This window comes from Camellia sinensis, chromosome 1 (assembly GCF_055761805.1).
Source record: "Camellia sinensis isolate YWXY chromosome 1, ASM5576180v1, whole genome shotgun sequence".
Lineage (NCBI taxonomy): Eukaryota > Viridiplantae > Streptophyta > Magnoliopsida > Ericales > Theaceae > Camellia > Camellia sinensis.
The window spans coordinates 67,043,386-67,060,931 of NC_138961.1; the positions used below are offsets into that span (position 1 = coordinate 67,043,386).

The 17,546-nt window shown below is 35.9% G+C and overlaps 2 protein-coding genes across 2 annotated transcripts; both read left to right on the forward strand.

Moving 5' to 3' along the window:
- The first annotated feature begins 6,825 nt into the window (after nt 1-6,825).
- LOC114291733 (F-box protein At5g07610) lies at nt 6,826-8,230 on the forward strand. Its single transcript, XM_028235596.2, has one exon. It carries the CDS (start codon nt 6,877-6,879, stop codon nt 8,086-8,088), a length of 1,212 nt encoding a protein of 403 aa, XP_028091397.2. The 5' UTR covers nt 6,826-6,876; the 3' UTR covers nt 8,089-8,230.
- A 5,870-nt stretch (nt 8,231-14,100) lies between these two features.
- Nucleotides 14,101-16,254, forward strand: LOC114291743 (F-box protein At5g07610). The gene is made up of 4 exons (XM_082890011.1): nt 14,101-14,579; nt 14,621-14,758; nt 15,846-15,996; nt 16,183-16,254. Exons 1-4 carry the CDS (start codon nt 14,101-14,103, stop codon nt 16,252-16,254), a joined length of 840 nt encoding a protein of 279 aa, XP_082746137.1.
- Nucleotides 16,255-17,546: the final 1,292 nt, after the last annotated feature.

Consider the following 17,546-nt stretch of genomic DNA (forward strand, 5'->3'; position numbering starts at 1 on the left):
CCGAACCACCGTGTGGCTCTCATGGACAGTTCCCCCATGACAAATAGGACTTGTGAGAATTGATGGAACGTAATTCGGACCCGTAGGTTGGGAGTTAGAGCCGAATACGCCCTAAACTTACTCGAAAAAGGGCTTTCCGAGGGCGAAAATTCATAGCAGCCCCTGAATACGCCTTACACTTAGTCGAAAAACTTGCAACACTTAATTAAAAAAGCAACAACTTTATTAAAATAACATCTACATATTCTAATAATTGTCTTTATATATTTGTAGGGCGAAGAAATTACATATTACATTATTTGTGCAGTTGGTTGGAATAAATATTGCATGATACATATATATATATATATATATATCTACTTTCTTTTATTTTCGAGAAGACATTTCTCGATTGTTCTCGATTGTTCTACCTTAAATGCATGTTAGAACATGTTCCATATGGCTGACTGAATTGATATTTTGTAACCAATTCTAATGTTTCATTTTTTTTTTCTTTGTAGATGGTTCTGTTGCGTGGACTTGTGGATAATCCATATTGGTGTATGGAGAAGAATTTTCACTTTTGTGTAGAACTAATATAATACTTTTGTCGTCCTCAGCTTTTGTGTAGTTCATTATTATTGATACAGAAAACTTTTGGCAATCAAGAGATAATGACCGTTGTGGTACGTATGTACCATTTGTTGGCGTATATATAGGACGTTTTGTCACAGTCCATAGAAAACTTTTGTTGTGGTACATATATCACCTTTTGTTGTGGTACAGATTACGATGGTAATTTGTACCATGCCAAATGGTAATTTTGCTTGGTAGTAAATGTATTTTTTTGTATACGGAGGGCTTTGATTTTTGTATGACATATTTTGTATAGAATTATTATTTTAGTTTGGACAATAGTTGATTTCTATGGACTTTGATATTTAATGTTATTTATTTTTGGTATATGGATGTAGATTGTGGAATGATTGATAGTATGTATCAGTTTGTTTTTATACGTATTACAGGTTGCATTGTATATACACAGGTTGTGGAGAAATTAATTTCGCGATAAAACATAATAGCATGTTTTTGGTGACTAAGCAATTAGTAGCTAAAGAGAAATTGGGAAAAGACTTTTGACGACTAAAAGTTTTGTAGCCAAAAAAAAAAAAAAAGACATTTGGCGACTAAAACTTTAGTAGGCAAAAGAAAATTAAACATTTGGCGACTAAAATATTTCATAGCTAAAAACAAAAAACTAAATTATAAACACACTTTTGCCGACTAAAATTTTAGTAGCAAAAAATGTAGAACTTTAGGCGACCAAATATTTAGTAGTCAAAAGAGGAACTCTTTGCCGACTAAACTTTTAGTAGCCAAAGATGGGGACTTTCGGCGACTAAATTTGTAGTAGCTAAAAAGGAACTCTTTGCCTACTAAAATTTTAGTAGCTAAAAAGGTGGGACTTTAGGCGACTAAAAGTTTGGTCGCCAAAAATGTCTAATTTAATTTAATGTCCAACCTTTTGGCGACTAAATATTTAGTCAACAAATGAATACATTTGGCAATTAGCTTTCCCGACTACTCTTCGGCTACTAATTTTGCGACCAAAAAATTTAGTTGCTAAAGCCCTTCGGCGACTAAAAATTGACTTTTAGCGACTAAAATTTTAGTTGCCAAAAGTGAAAATTCTTGTAGTGTGAGCGATAATGACTCTAAATCCAAACTTGAGAATAAACTATAATGGCACTTTCCTTGGTGATTTCCAAGGCTTTAACTAGAAAGTTAGTCCCTTAGAAGTAATGCACTGTTGATAAAGAGAAGTATCAAACAAGAGATTGTGTTTAATATAAGAGAGATGTAATGCCTTGGTAATGAACCTCCGAAGAGAAACCATTAAGCATGGGAGGTTTCTTTCTTATGTCTTGAACAACAATCTTTTGTTTGCTACGACTTTTAATTAAAATAAACAAAGAAGGGAGGGAGATTGCATAGGTGATTATAATGGTATGAACATGTATAAAAGCTATAAAAAAAGGTTGAAAAAAATATTATCAACTCAAATGGATTGAAAGCTATATCCATGAGGAATTACAACACATCCATAGTATTTAAAGCATAATTCAACACACAAAACAACACTGAAACATCACAAAAACTGTGCTGAAAATTGAGTTTTTGAGGTGGAAAAAGTTAGCAAAAGTGGGCTAAAGCCAAGGGATTTCAACTAACCAACAAGTTTAATGAAGGGTGGTTAACGTCTCCTCTTTTTTTTTTTTTTTAACTAAAATCACATTTTTAAGCTTAAAAACACTTTGAAAAACAGTGTGAAAAAGCAAAGAAAAGAGATAGAAAAAGATGGTACAAAGCTCAAATATTACCCTTTAAAGAGAGGATGCTCTTATTGTTCACAAACCACAAGTTGAACACTCTCAAGAGCTGAAATTTGTGTTCAAGAATCTTAGTATGAGGCCTCAAGAATATGACTATGGCAAAACGAGGGTTGTTATATCTGTACTCTCTTTAGCTCTATCGTCGCTGGAGAAATTAATCTACCCTCCCATATTGACTTCACAAATCAACGAATCTACAGCCTTCCATTATCACCTTTCTTTAACTTTGCTTTATAGCTGACCACACACTTCTCTCTCTCTCTCTCTCTCTCTCTCTCTCTCTCTCTCTCTCTCTCTCTCCCTCCCTCCAATTTCTAGGATCTCTTCTATACTTCTTCTCTCTCACAACTGAAATCAATTGTCGATCTTGGCGGCGACTTCGGCTAGTTGACTTAGCCTCCGTTGTTACGAGCTTCAACGAGTTTTAGAGATAAACCTCTCTGATAACGAGCTATACTTTGCTATTAAAAAAACTCTCCAATCACTTTTCATCACTCGAACAAAACATCCAGAGAAAGTCTAATGCTTTGAAGCATAATATCAAAACCTTAAACTCTCAGACCAAGGAGTCCCTCGAATTTCTTGAGAACGTGAGGTCTCTATCAACGATTTCATTTATCCCTCAAGGTTCTATATTTAGGCATATATGTATGTGTATGTATGTATGCATGAGTGTGTGGTGAAATCAACAGAACTAGTTAGATATACACATATGTATGTATGTATGTATGTATGTGTAGCGCCCTGAAATTTTCCCACAAGAATATGCCAAAACGAATACAATAATATACCCAAAAAGTCAACCTTCTCATTGAACTAAGAGATAAGAGGTTACAATTCACCATACACATTCCCATAATGTTCAGAATTTGTATTCCAGTTCAATGAACTAGGTGGCCTTACAAAATATAAGCCTCTAGAGCATACAATTACAACAAAATAAATTAATAGTCTTGTTACAAAAATTTCAATTCAAAATAACAAAATACACATGGATCAACTTTTCCAAAAAAAACTATTGCTTGACCAATCTTTCAGGGAGGTGGAACTCCATCAATTCCTGAAAAATAAGATAGGGTTGAGCTATATGCCCAGTAGGAACACATGTCACCAAGTATTTAATCCTTTGAATAAGATTATGCGACCAAACGTTACATGGAAATTTATCTTTACATGTAATCCTTAACAAACATACAGACCCATAACAACCAAATAATAATAGTGACTATTCATGTCATCAAGCACAACAATCAAACATTCACAACCATAGAATGCAAGCCATGAGTCCACCTGTAAGAGTCCAATTTAAAACACCATTTTCTTTTGTTTTAAAACCACCCCCCACATTTGCCGGCTATTATACGGTTGGGAGTAGGCACCCCAAAGAAAACCATCCGTTTTTCCACTTTTGCCGGCTATCCTACGGCAGGACTGTGCAGACACCCAAAAATATTTTTCCCACATTCGTCCAGCGATAAGCCTAGACACGGCATTTGAGAACCTTTTTAAACTCCCCGCGCAGGTACTAACACAACACCACATTTGGAAAACTGACTCTTACCCGGACTCATGCACAATTAACAATTCATTCACATTTTATTCAATCAACAACCATCCAACATTACCCAAGAATTGAATACAACACAAGATTTAATGAAAAAAATAACATCCAAACCACAATTCTTTTACTATATCAACATCCACATCATTCCTCTATTTATTATTCACAATATTTCATGAATCAAGGAAATTCCCCATTTAATGTGGTGTTTTTAACTCAAATGGAGAATCTAGGGTTTTTACCAAATTTGGGGGTTTTTCTCCTCTATTATAGATATGGCTTGTATTAACATTTATATACATGTTTTGAAAAGAGAGAGTAAAGAAATCTCAAGCAAGAGTCAAGTAAAATGATTTATTTATGTAAAACATGAGATTGATCCAACAATACTCTCCAATTAACTTATAAATCACAACCATACCATAAAATCCCTTCAAAACAAAGAAATACTAAAGTAAAAGTGTCCCTGCTTTCAAGTCGTGAGGAAGAAAACCTGAATAACTCAAGGTTGACGAAGCCGCGAACTTCTCTGACCAATAAAAAGCCCTTGACAAGATCTTCAAGTTATCTCAAAGGATCAAGGTGAGAAGACACCTCTAAGAGTATAGATCTAAGCAATGAAGTGGAAAAAGTGAGCTTTTGAGAGAAAGAGAGAGAGACTCTCGGTTTTGAGAGGAAAAAAAAGAAGAAAATTATGAGAGAGGTGTTGTTTGGGTCTATTTATAGTAGTAGATAATAGCCCTAAGGTCAATAAAAAAAAAAAAGAGAAGTCCAAAAACCCCCAAAAGTTAGGCCCATTCGAACCCCAAAATTCTGAAAACAAACACGTAGGGGTTGACTCTTCGGGCAGAGGGGTTGACCCGTCAGGTAGAAAAAACAATCTGACAGCAAGCATGGGGTCGGCCCTTAGACAGTGTGGGTCGACCCTATTTTCCAACAACTAACACACATATTCTACAATATACAATGGTCGATCCTTCCCAAACTGATGTCGATCCTTAAGACCAACAACAAAAGAAAGATGTTGACACCACTAAGGCTGGTGTCAACCCTATATTCCAGCAACACCTCCAACAACATTACAACATGCAAGGGTCGACCCTTAGGAAGGCTAGTGTTGACTCCAAAGCAGAATTTCTAAGGCGTGGTTTGGCATCTCCTAAATAATTCATCTTTTTATCTTTTTTCCATCACATCACTTCTCTACTTTTCTGTACATCTTTTTGTAAAAAGACAAAAAATGCATTTATTTAGATCATCCTAAACAACCCCTAAATTTCCCAAGTACTTTTTGAGAAGACTCAACATACAAGTTTAAATCGGATTGTACTCCTTCAAAACCAATATACAACAACTCCAAAGACTCTCAAAACAAAAATAAAATATTAAACACACCTTCCAATAGATTAAAACACCCAAGTGTTACAGTATGTATGAGTGTGTGGTGAAATCTATAGAACTAGTCAGACATATGAATGTCTGTATCCATGTGTATTTTTTTATTTGTTTTAGCAGAGAGCATTTTTGTTCTTTATCTTTTTATCTTTTTTTTTTTCTTTTGAGGGGAGGTAGTTGATCGTTGTTGTTTGATGATGATGATAAATGTTGTTGATGAAGAAACAAATTTATAATAGACAAATATTTCAACAGATATGGAGAGAAAGAAAGATACTTCAATAGATAGGAAAAAAAAAAGGACATATATGTTGTTGTTGTTGCTGAAAATGATAATCATGAAACATATGGCAACAGATAGAGAGATAGAGAAAAAATAAAGATTTGAATAGATAGGGGCTTGATATTTCAACAGATAGAGAAAAATGAACAGATAATAAAATTTAGATAGATGTTTGAACAGGTAAAGAGAAAAAATTGAACAGATAAGGAAAAACATTGAATAGATAGATATAAATTTGAACAAATAGGCAAAATTTTGAACAGATAGGAAATGTTTTTGCACAAAGAAGAAAAAAAATTGAACAGATAACCAACGAAAGTCAACAGATATATTAAGAGATAAAATTAAAAATAAAATATCATGCAAAACAAGCAAAAAAAATTTTCACCAAACTATTCCATAAATGATGGAAATCTCTCACTAATAAAAAAATATCACCGAACATAATGGCTTACAACATTTTTATATTCGATTTATCACCAATTTACTCAATAAAAAAAAAAATTCCTATAATTAATCATATTTTTTTATTAAAAAAGAATGATTACTAACATAGGGGTAACTTTTTTCTCGAAATGATTAAAAATGAAAAAATATATATATTATTATAAACAATTTTTTTTTTTTTTTGGGGATCCGGTGGTGTTACATTTACCAATTAGTATATTAACTAATATACTAACACTAATTATAATATTATTATTGACCCCACTTATTATATAAATTATAATTATTAAAAATATCTTAAATTATATTACATCATCAATTGATACATTAATTAATACATATAATATTATTCTTTTAAGTCACATAAACTTTTTAGTTTTCTATATATCTTTTTTATAAAATTTTAAAAAATATATTTAATTAGATCATTCCAAACAATCTTAGACTCTAAACCTAATTTAAAATTTATTCCTAGCACACTACGACTATTTAGGCCTCGTTTGGGAAGGCTCTGTTTTAGTCAAAAAACTAAAAAGTTACTAAATTAGCCAATTAACCAATTAGTCATACCAAAAAGTCAACAATTACGGCTTCTCTCTACTTTTTGCACAACTTTTCGTAATTAGTCAAAAAATCATATCAAACATATAAATTTTTTTAACCTATTTTTTTAATCAATTAACTTAAAAAAATTACTAAATTAATCTGTTCTCAAACGATTCCTTAGTTTTGAATAACAATAAAAGTAATTTGGTCAAATAGCTCAGAAAATTTTCTTCAATCCCAAATACAAACATGCTGCTCAATTTTCTGTAGAAATGGCCGACGCCTCTACGGCCAAGCGCAACCCCAACCCCTCATCGTCGGAAACAGTGGCAAACAACGACGATCTGTTGAATCAAATCCTACTATATCTGCCGATACGATCACTCCTCCGATTCAAATCTGTATCCAAACACTGGCTCTCTCTCATCACCAACCCCCACTTCCTTCACCTCCGAACCACCCACCCAAACCCCCGACCTTCCGGCCTCTTCTTGTACCGCTATTCCCACCAAATCCATCCTGATTTCGATTTCCTCTCTCTCCTCAATTACGAATCCCCATCAAAACCCCCTTTCAAAGCCCTCACTTTCGTCCACGATCCCTCCGATTTGCGAATTTTACAGTCCTGCAATGGTCTCTTACTCTGTCGAGGTCTCCATTTATACATCTATAACCCTACTACTAGTCAATTCGCTACTCTTCCTCAACCTCCTCGCCGTGTTCTCACACCTGTACGCTGTTTCACTACCTTTTATGTTTATAATTTAGCTTTTGATCCCTCCAAATCGCCTCACTACAAAGTTGTTTCTGTTTATTTCTCTTGTGGATTGCCTGATCATTATGAACTCGAGATCTATTCTTCCGAAACTGGGCTCTGGTCGCCCTCCGGTGACCCTTTCACTGGTGATGTTAGTTTCAATCTTGGTGTGTTTTGGAATGGTGCTCTTCATTGGATTTCCACCTCAGGTGGCGATTCTTTGTATTTCAATGTCGACGAAGAGCGTCTTGAAACAATGCCAATGCCTCCTATCCCGGATGGTTGGGAGGAGAGAAGGCTCAGGTATTTTAGGGAGTCTCGTGATCATTTGCATCTCATTGAGATTTACGGTCCTCACACTACGCAATTCAATGTGTATGAGATGGAGAGGGACTACTGTGGGTGGTTTGTCAAGTACCGGGTTGATATTGATGCGATTCTGAATGCATTTCCGGAGATGATTCGCAGCTCACTTGATCCGTCGGACTTGCATTACTATCAATTTGTCATACTGGATCTTATTCGGGAAGAGAACGATGAGGAGTCTTTTTTAGTGCTGCACATACCTGGTAAGGTCATACGGTATAATTTTCAGGACAAGAGTTTTAGAGAGCTGTTTGATGTTCCTCGTTGCCCTGATAATGAGTGTTTTTCTTTTGAAGGTTCGTTAAATTTTAGTGGATGGTTTGACGCTTTTGAATTCATTGAGTCTCTGGCATATGTTTGACATTGTTTCCTACTCAAAATCCTTTGTGGTTCACCTGTTTTATGATGTCTATGTTGTGTTTTCAATTGTATAACTTGATTACAAGAATAATGCACCAATTGACTAAGAGTTATTTGAGGTCGGTTCATTTTGCTTCGGGTTATGTGAATGTTTCATGGAATGTCCTTTGATAACCAGAGGCAAAATGGGGGTTGAGTTTTTTTGATTAATCTGGATTAGGATTAACAACCAAGTATTCAGTATGACTCCTTGTTACAATTAGCAGGTCTGATGTTTTCTATTTTTGTTTTAAAGTAGTCTGGTTTGCAGTAGGAGAACCACTCCAAACTATTCTTTGATAATTGTCAGGGGAGAGAGAATTTTAGATGGAAGTAAGCCAAGGTCTAGCAACTAAGAACAGGCTAAGTGAATAATTACACAGCCTTTAGTCTCTTACAAGAATGTGGATTGCTAAGATGGCCTAATCTGTATCTCTACTACTGCTGTGATCATCGTATTTTAGTATCTTAGGATGACTTTGCTAAGTTGTTGACTTCTTAAATTGTAATCTCGTAGAATGCAATGAAAGAGAATAACAAGCGGCTAGTAGCTTATGTTTGTCATCAAATCTTTAAGTTGAGAAAATGCAGTCAAGAAAAATTGAGTACAACCTCCGGTGGAGCAGCTATGTTTAACAAAAATTTAAGCAGTTAGGTAGCATGAATTCTCGGTTGAGAGGTGCTATTGCCAGCTATAAGAATGGGAGAAGCTGAAGCAATTTAGGAAATACCTATGTGCATAAACCAGGGACCTTGACATGGGGAAAAAATGAGGAAAGAATGGATGTGGTGACAACAAAATTTTAGCTTTGATGCCAAGTTGTAGGTTGCATCAACAGCAAAATGGATTTGTTTTCAGGAGGTTTGCCTTCAATATTCTTTAAACATATTAGGGTCCCTAAAGTTGTTGAGATTTTGTTGGCTAGGAGTTGATTAGTTTTGCTAAGATGTAGGACTACATGTTTGCTCTTTGGTTGATTCATTCAAGAGAGAAGAAAAATATTAATGGGGGAAAGAGAATGAGCCAGAAACCATTTATTAAAATGAAGGAAATGTGAAAGTAATAGCCAAACACATAGGATAGCACAATGGTGAAGATTCAGCCTCATTACGCACGAAGTCTATTTCAAGTTCTCTCCTTGCCCAACAATGGTGGTTTGGGTGATTGCAGGTACTTGGATTTTATACTGTCAAGTACAACCAGGAATGTTATCACACTAGTATCCGCCTTATGATTTGATTAGCTTTGCTAATGCTGTGTTTGGATCATAGATTTGAAAAAGGAAAGGGAAAGGGAAAGGTGAGGGAAATGGAGAATAAGTTTGACTTACATTGCATTCTCATTTCTATATGGGGAAAATTTCTTCGAAGTTATTACTCTATTGTTTAGTGCCTTGGATGAATTCAGAGTATATGGAAAAGAACCAGCAAATGTGGCTCTGTATGAATGAAAAAGAACCAACCTCTTTGAAAGCTATTATTGAATTTGTGGAAAACCAAGTTGCCAGTTGATATTAATTGCATATAAAAACCATGAAGCTATTACTTCTCTCCCTGGAAGTGTGAATGACTTGAAATTTGCAGTGAATAGAGTTGAAAAAGATTTATATGTATGTGTCTTTTGACCTCCTTGCAGACGATTTCGTTTCAACATTATCATCGGAGCAATCATCAGGATCCAATTTAAATATATAACCAACTTTTTGCCACCCCACCTCCCTCCGTTGTCCTGCTTTCCTCGTTTTCTTTAGCTCCGCCATCCTCTCCCTTCCCTCATTTCCCTTAGCCTCACCATGAACCTCTTCGTCACCTCCAACCTTTTGAAATTCTAGATACGTCACCCTTTTCTTGCCAACCTCGTCACCTTTCTCTCCTTTGTGTGTGGTGGTGGTGGTGGAAGAGAGAGAGAGGAACTATGAGGGAGTGTGTAGAAGAAACAAGATGGAAGGTTAGGAGTGGTATTGTAGGGAACAATCGCACCGAGGCAATAAGGTTTCCTATAACCTAAGCGCGAGGTGCAAGGCGAGGCGCAAGTAGTAGAAGAAAAGCAAAATTATAAAATAGGCAAACATTTCAACATAACAAATATATATATAGAATTCTAAAAAGCATAAAGCAAGCTTCATAAGCATAACAGAGAAGAAAAAATAAACAGATAACCCATGGAAGAAGTAGGACAAGAAAAGAAGAAGAGAAGAATAAAATAAGAAAAGAAGAGAAGAACAAAAATAAGAAAAGAAAAGACAGAGGCAGACCCATGAAGAGAACCCCATCGAAGAAGAGAAGAAGAAAATAAGGAAAGAAGAGAAGAAAAATAAATAAACAAAAAACAGAGGCTGAGAGATAACTCAACCAAAAGAACTCATCGAAGAATAGAGGAAGAGAAAGAGAACTAGCGAAGAAGACGAGAAGAAGCTGAAGTCGTGTCATCGTCTCACTTTCTGATTGCTTTTTTTAATCTTCTTCACCTAGAATTTTTTTTTAATCACTTTCTGCTCTCTTTTGATCACATTTGGCCATTTTATATTGAAGAATTTTTATTCCTTGTGGGTATGCCCACAAAAAAAGTACTTAATCAACGGTTAGAGTAGAAAAAAAGGTAAAGCCCATGAAGCTCGCGGCTCGCGCCTCAAAGAAAAGCCCTCGCCTCAACCCCTAAGTTGCGCCTTGCGTATTGCGCCTCGCGTCGACCTATTTGAAGTGCAAGGTTACGCCTCATTGCACCTCATGCTTAGGTGCGTGCGTCTAAGCGCGCCTTTTAAAACACTAATAGGGAATATTATGGGGGTGTATAAAGAAAAATACAAAATTTAATTTCTTTCAAGTAGATGTAAAAACACCACAATGGAGTTTAGGAACAGGATAATGTGGTGGAGTTTTTAACTAAATCATATATATATATATATATGTTAAAAGTATTTTTTTAAAGTTTAGTATTTTTTGAATTTATATTTTAAATTTCTATTGTTTTGTGAAATCGGGTTTTCAAAATGAGTGCTGATAGCTAGAGGTAGGTATTGTCTCGTTGGTCCACCCAATCCTATTTTTTTGGAGGGCTTGGGAATGCTATTCTAGCCAGGAGGGCCAGGCTAAGTTATAACCAAGCCACAAACATTTGTAACATGAATCACAAAATTTTGGATATTTTGTTACGTTAATTTGTGAAGAGATTATGTATTTTGTGGTTAATGGTACAAAATTTTATCGCAAAGTTACGTCAATTTGTGATAGGGTGCACACCATAGGCATTTCTTACTGAAAAATATATAAACACCCCTTCTATGCTCCAATATTATGCAACTAAACTGTTTATTTATTTCTTTTAATCAACTACAGCTCAACCACTGTAACTCTGCCTTTTCCATTCCCCTTTATTTGATCTCAGCTTCTCTCTTGCTGTAGACTGTAGCCCCGTCATTTCCGTTACTAATTATTCTTTTGTCTTTTTTAATTTATATTATTTGCTTCATCATATCAATCATTATTATTGACTATTTGTTAAACTCTGTTAGTGAGTAGAGACTTTGTTTAACTTAACATGACTGTTTAATTGTTTCTTTGTTAATAATCGTTGTTGTATATTGGAATGTTAGATTGAATGGTTTTAATGCATTTTTTTTTTTTCTTATAGAAACAAGTTTTATTGGATTTCATTTTTTAAAAATTAGTCTATATATATAAGTGGTTGAATTTGGGAATTATATTTCCTTTGGGGTTAGGCTTGAGATGACTATATTAGCTTGATGTTCAGGTTGGACTTGGTATGGACAGATACAAAATTTCTTATCAGGTGGTGCAAGCTTTTGCCCAAACCCAACTTGGCTCGACTGGTGGCCACCCTACTAATAGCACCACACTTCTTTCTTTGGAATCCCTTCATATTTTTTAATTTCAATTTTATCCCATCATAAAATACATTAATGTATATTAATTGGGTGTGTTTCTTTTTAAATAAAATTCCAATTTTATCCCACCCTTGACCTTACAAACCCCTAAAAACCTAACCCTATCTCCCCCCTAACGGCCACCCACCAGCAACAACTTTGACCACCCTCCCCCGCCTATCCCTAACTCTGGCCACCCTCATTTGCCACTTCCAAGCCTCTACTCACCTTTGGTAGCCCATTCCTCACCTCCTCGCCATTTCTCAACTCCTCACTAATTTACACCACCTTCCACCCTATCCCCATCTCCACCGCTAACCCATTTCCACCTACATATCGCCACCCATCCTTATCTCCTTTCTTGATGGACCCTACCTTATTTCCTCTCCATTCTGCCACCCTCGTCTAGCAACTGCAACCCTCTCCTCGATATTGCCGCTTTAGCCCCTCCAACCCTTTTGGCAGAGAGAGGTCAAGAAGAGAGTCATGATGGTGCATATGGGAAGGTTGCGGAGGTGTGCAAGAGAGGTGGAAGGTTGGGGAGGAACACGATGGGGGTGGCACTAGGGTTGAGAGGAAAATTTATTTCATGGTCCAGGAACATTATGTGGCCATGTCCTTGACCAATTACAAACTGACATACTCTTCTGTTTTTCAACCACCCAACACGAAATCATGAGTCTCACTCTCTCCACCATTCACAACACACTTAAGGGTATCATGTGGTTGTGTCGCATGACTACCAAATAATTTCTCGCTGGGAGTGGGTTTTAGATGTGGTTGTTTCAATTGCTACAGTGGAAGTCGAGGTGGAGACTAAAGTTAGGTTTCAAAAGTTAGGAATGAAAGTAGAATTGTGAATTTATAGCCTTGTTTGAGAACATGTTTTTTTAGTAATTTTTTTACTTTTTGGCTAAAATATGGTGTAAAAAAATTAGTATGTTTGGGGTGATTTTTTGATTTTTTATGAAAATATGTGGAAAAAGTAGAGAGAAAAGAGAATCTTTGACTCTTTGCTATAAGTTGTTAGCTTTTAAATTTTTTTAGTGACTTTAGTTTTTTAGCTAAAATAATCACTTGCCAAACGAGGATAAGGGTCTAAAAAAAGAGTTAAAAAATTTAATAATTTGGTAATGTTACAAATTTAGACTTAACTATTCAGAATTATTTTGTGATTCAGATTTATTCTAGACATAAATTCCACATTACACAAATTCAATCACAATCACATATCATCATTTGGGATAGATAAGGGTGAGTTCATAAACTTATTCTTAATAATTTAAAAAAAATAAATTAAAAAAAATAGATTTGAAATGGTGTTCGGAATAGTGTTCCAGAGAAGTTTGATGGGTGCTGTTAATAGCACTATTTCAAAACATGACTTCAAGAATCGTGTTGTAAAAACATAAGTTTAATCACTTTTACAATAAATTAATTAAAATGTTTTATTTGAAACTGGATTGTAGTGTTGAAGTGGTCTGCCTTAAAAATAATGTTTAAAAAAGTCTTGAGAAATGAATTATCAAAGAACGTGCCCTTTAGTTAGAAACATTCTCGTAACACGTACAGAACAAGCTTTGAATACAGAAAGAGGAAAGACTTTAAAAAAAAAAAAAAAAAAAAAAGAACTGAAGGAGAGAAGACCATATTTATACATCACACACAATTCAGATTTGATACCATCACTACGATACAATGCTATCCATCAAAAGAAGCCGCCTAGCCTCTGTCTCCGAGGCCTCCCACCACCACCACTACCACCTTGCATTGTCTGCCGATACTATCGCCTCCAATGCCGACCTCTTGACAAAAACCTTACTGCATCTACCCATAAGATTGCTCTTCCGGTTCAAATCGGTTTCCAAACATTGGCTCTCTCTCATCACTCACACCTACTTCTCTCACTGCCACCAAATCCTCAACCGGCATCGCTTCTGGCCTATTCCTACAGTTGCACCGCTGGTCCCGACTCAACAACCCAGAATATGAATTCGTCTCTTTCAATGACCCACTCACCTTCACTCCCCCTTTCAGAACTCTCACTTTCATTCCCGATCCATCTGGTTTAAAAATTCTACAATCTTGGAATGGATTGTTGTTCTGTTGCAGCTCTCAAACTCGCAACCTTAAACGCAAATAGTATGTATACAAATCACACCACCAAACAATTCACTACGCTTCCTACCCTGGGTTTTGGTTCTCCAAGACCCGTTGTTCACGGTGTGAATTTCACTTTCAATCCTACAAAATCGCCTCACTACAAAGTCATGTGTGTTCAGAGCTCAGACTTCAGTTCTGAGCATTACCAGATCAAGATCTACTCCAATACTGGTCCTTGGAGGGTTTCTGGTCAACCTTTCACTGCTCATGTTAACATTCAATTCAATGGCGGGGTTTATTGGAACGACGCAATTCATTGGCTCAGCATCCGGGGAGATCCGTTGTGTTTTGATGTTGATAAAAAATGTCTTCAAATAATGCCGATGCCTCCACTTCCATCAGGCTACGATCGGAGGTGGTTTAACTATTTTGGGGAGTCGGGTGACCATTTGCATCTGATCGAGAGGTAACGTCCTCCAAGCATGCAGTTCAACATCTATGAATTAGAGAGAGCGTTTCAGAGTGGTTTGTGAAGTATCGAATCGACCTTGGTTCAGTTGCTGCTGAATTTCCAGAGATGATTCCAACCAGAACAATTGCAGAGCACTTGAATTTCTACAAATTTGTTATGCTTTCGGTTGTTCGGTGAGAAACAACAGGTGGGGGGGGGGGGGGGGGGGAGTCGTCGTTCATGGTGTTGCACATAAATGGTAAGGTGATGCGGTACAGTTTTGAGGATAAGAGTTTGAAGAAGCTCTGTGATTTTGCTGCTTCAGCTCCAGGTCGACCTGTGAGTTTCGGTGGAAGGCGCCTTTGTTTTCCATTTATTGAGTCTCTTTCTTGCGTTTGATATTGTTGAGACCAAAGGATGGATTGTAAATTACAATTTTTATTTGTTCAAATAATAATAATACTGTAATGATAAATTAAGTTTGTAATTAAATAAATTTTAATTATTTCTATTGGGGGTATTCAAATAGGCCATGTGACATAGCTTGATATTTTTACCACTCTATATTAATGGTTAGTCTATAGAATTATAATCTTTGCTCTTTCGATATGGACATATATATCATATATTGGTGAGATTAAAAATTATTTGTATAGACCAATTCTTGACATGTATCGGTTCATATTCAATTATTCTCCATGGATACAATTAGTTTACAATCGATAGGATTCGTTTAATTGAAATTATACTCTTTTTTTTTTTTTTGGTTTACTAATTTAAAAATCGAGATTATTTCATTTTTACACTTATACTTTGTCACGATTTTCAATGACCCCCCATACTACTATTTTCACGCGTAACCTCATACTATGTGAATTCTTTTTAATTTTATCTCTGTCGTTTATTTCCGTCAAAAAAGTGGACGGAATGGGTGATGTGGCCTCCTATACTTTCACATGGAGGGAAAATTAAGGCTTTCCCCCCAAAACCTAACATTCCCTCGTATTCCCTTTAACCTATAAAAATAGAGACCATTGCAAAAAAATAAATAAATAAATAAATAAATTAAAAAAAAAAAAGCATCAATGAAATTAGTGGGAGAGAAGAAATGAGGAACAATCGAAGCTCAAGAAATCAAGGGAGATGAAACGTAAGTGGTGTAGACGAGATGTTTTGCAATTTTTGTGGAAGAAGAAGGCTGATACACACAGCATGGACCGACACAAATCCTGGGAAGAGATTTCTTAGTTGCCCTAACAATGGTTTCAATCACTTTACCAGGGTAGACCCACCCATATGCGATCGGGCAGTGCAGATCATTCTTGGGCTATTAAAGAAGTTGAATGAGATGGAAGCACAATTGAAGAGAAGGACTGGAAGAGAGGAAACTATGGATTTGCTTGGTTTTGTCATGGTTGGTTGTAGGAATATGGTTTGTAATATAAAGTTTGAAGTTGTATGGTAGTGTAAGAATGAATGGAGTCTGTATCCTGTTTATGAATCATATGCAATGGGTGAACTGTTGTTAATGGAAAATATGTTTTTGAGATGAAAATTGTATGCTTGGTGACTTATTAATATTGTCTCTATTATTTTGTGTTTGGTGACTTTGACATAGACAAAGGAAACACACAGAAGTTGGGACACAATCTGTGACCATAATTGTCACTCCAAATTCAATGAACAATGAACATCACCAATGAACATCAAGACTTGGAAATAGCAGCAGAAATACAATAATTTGACATTCAAACTTTGATCAGTTGACACATTTGTCGTTTATGCTGTTCAAAACATATACTAAGAAAGGGACAGTCAATACAAAAACCAGGCTTCAAATGTACAAAAATATTACATTGTATTCCATGAACAAAAGTAGCAAAAACCTTCTCGAACATTTAAAAAAAAAAAAAAAAAAAACAATAGTGGTCCTTCACATCTATTACTTTGTGTCAGTTGCATTCTTGGTTTGACCCACAAGAGATTTGACAGCGCTAGTATTGTACACCACTCTTCCTCTACATCTCATTTGACCTTGCAGAGAAATGTTAGTATTGGAAGTTACTGTAGACCCCTACACATCCTGACTTGCATGTAGTGGAGTTGTGTCACTTGTTCTCATAACCTTTCTCATTTTTGCATGTAATAGCCATCACCATTGTTAGGACATATGCAAGGAAGATATTATTTAAAGTAACAAATAGGGCCTTTGTAAAACTTACAGCCAGCTTCGTCTTCCTAACTTGAGTTGCTTCTGTAACCTGACTCCCAACCAGGCTTCTTTCTACTTGACTTTGAGTTTGGCTCCCATTAATCTGGGTTTGCCCTTGGCTTCCTTCATGTTGGGACTGCAAAAACTAAAAAACAAAAGTTAGCAATGTGTAAGTTAACAAAATGCATAAAAAAAATATGAATTACTTGAGTGGAACTCACAGAATCTTTCAGGAAGGTGAATTGGCCTTTGACTTTGTATGTCCTCTTGTTGTGTCCCAACTTGCCACAATTCTTGCATGTCATATGAATTCCACTCCTTTCCAGCTTACTTGATTCAGTTGCATCAATTGGGACATCTATGTCCTTCCTCTTATTCAGTCTTGGCCTCCCAGCTCTCTTCTGCACATCAGGTGGTAGCACTTTACCATATTGAGTTGTTGGCCACATTTGTCTACCATTGATTGGACTCAACATGTTCTCATAAATCCTCAAGTAGGTTTCCACTTTATAGTAATGATGCACATACTTTTCTGGTTCTTCACCCATATAGTTTGCAGCAGCCACAACATGGACACAAGGAAGGCTTAATAGATCCCATAATCCCATTTCCTACATCCACAAGTCCATTCTTTCAAGTCTACCTTATATTGCTCACCATATGGGCCAATAACTTCATATTAGGAAACCCCATTCTGTCTTGGAATCCATCTAGTGGCACTCACCTTTACCTGTTCCTAAATCTTCTGAATCTTAGGACATATATCACTT

What these genes read in the sequence shown, in the direction of transcription:
- LOC114291733 (XM_028235596.2), top strand. Translation starts at nt 6,877, where the DNA reads ATGGCCGACGCCTCTACGGCCAAGCGCAACCCCAACCCCTCATCGTCG.
- LOC114291743 (XM_082890011.1), top strand. Translation starts at nt 14,101, where the DNA reads ATGGATTGTTGTTCTGTTGCAGCTCTCAAACTCGCAACCTTAAACGCA. An exon ending in CATTTGCATCTGATCGAGAG is followed by an intron (nt 14,580 to 14,620) that starts GTAACGTCCTCC and finishes TCTATGAATTAG; the next exon opens with AGAGAGCGTTTCAGAGTGGT. An exon ending in TGGTTGGTTGTAGGAATATG is followed by an intron (nt 15,997 to 16,182) that starts GTTTGTAATATA and finishes ACTTTGACATAG; the next exon opens with ACAAAGGAAACACACAGAAG.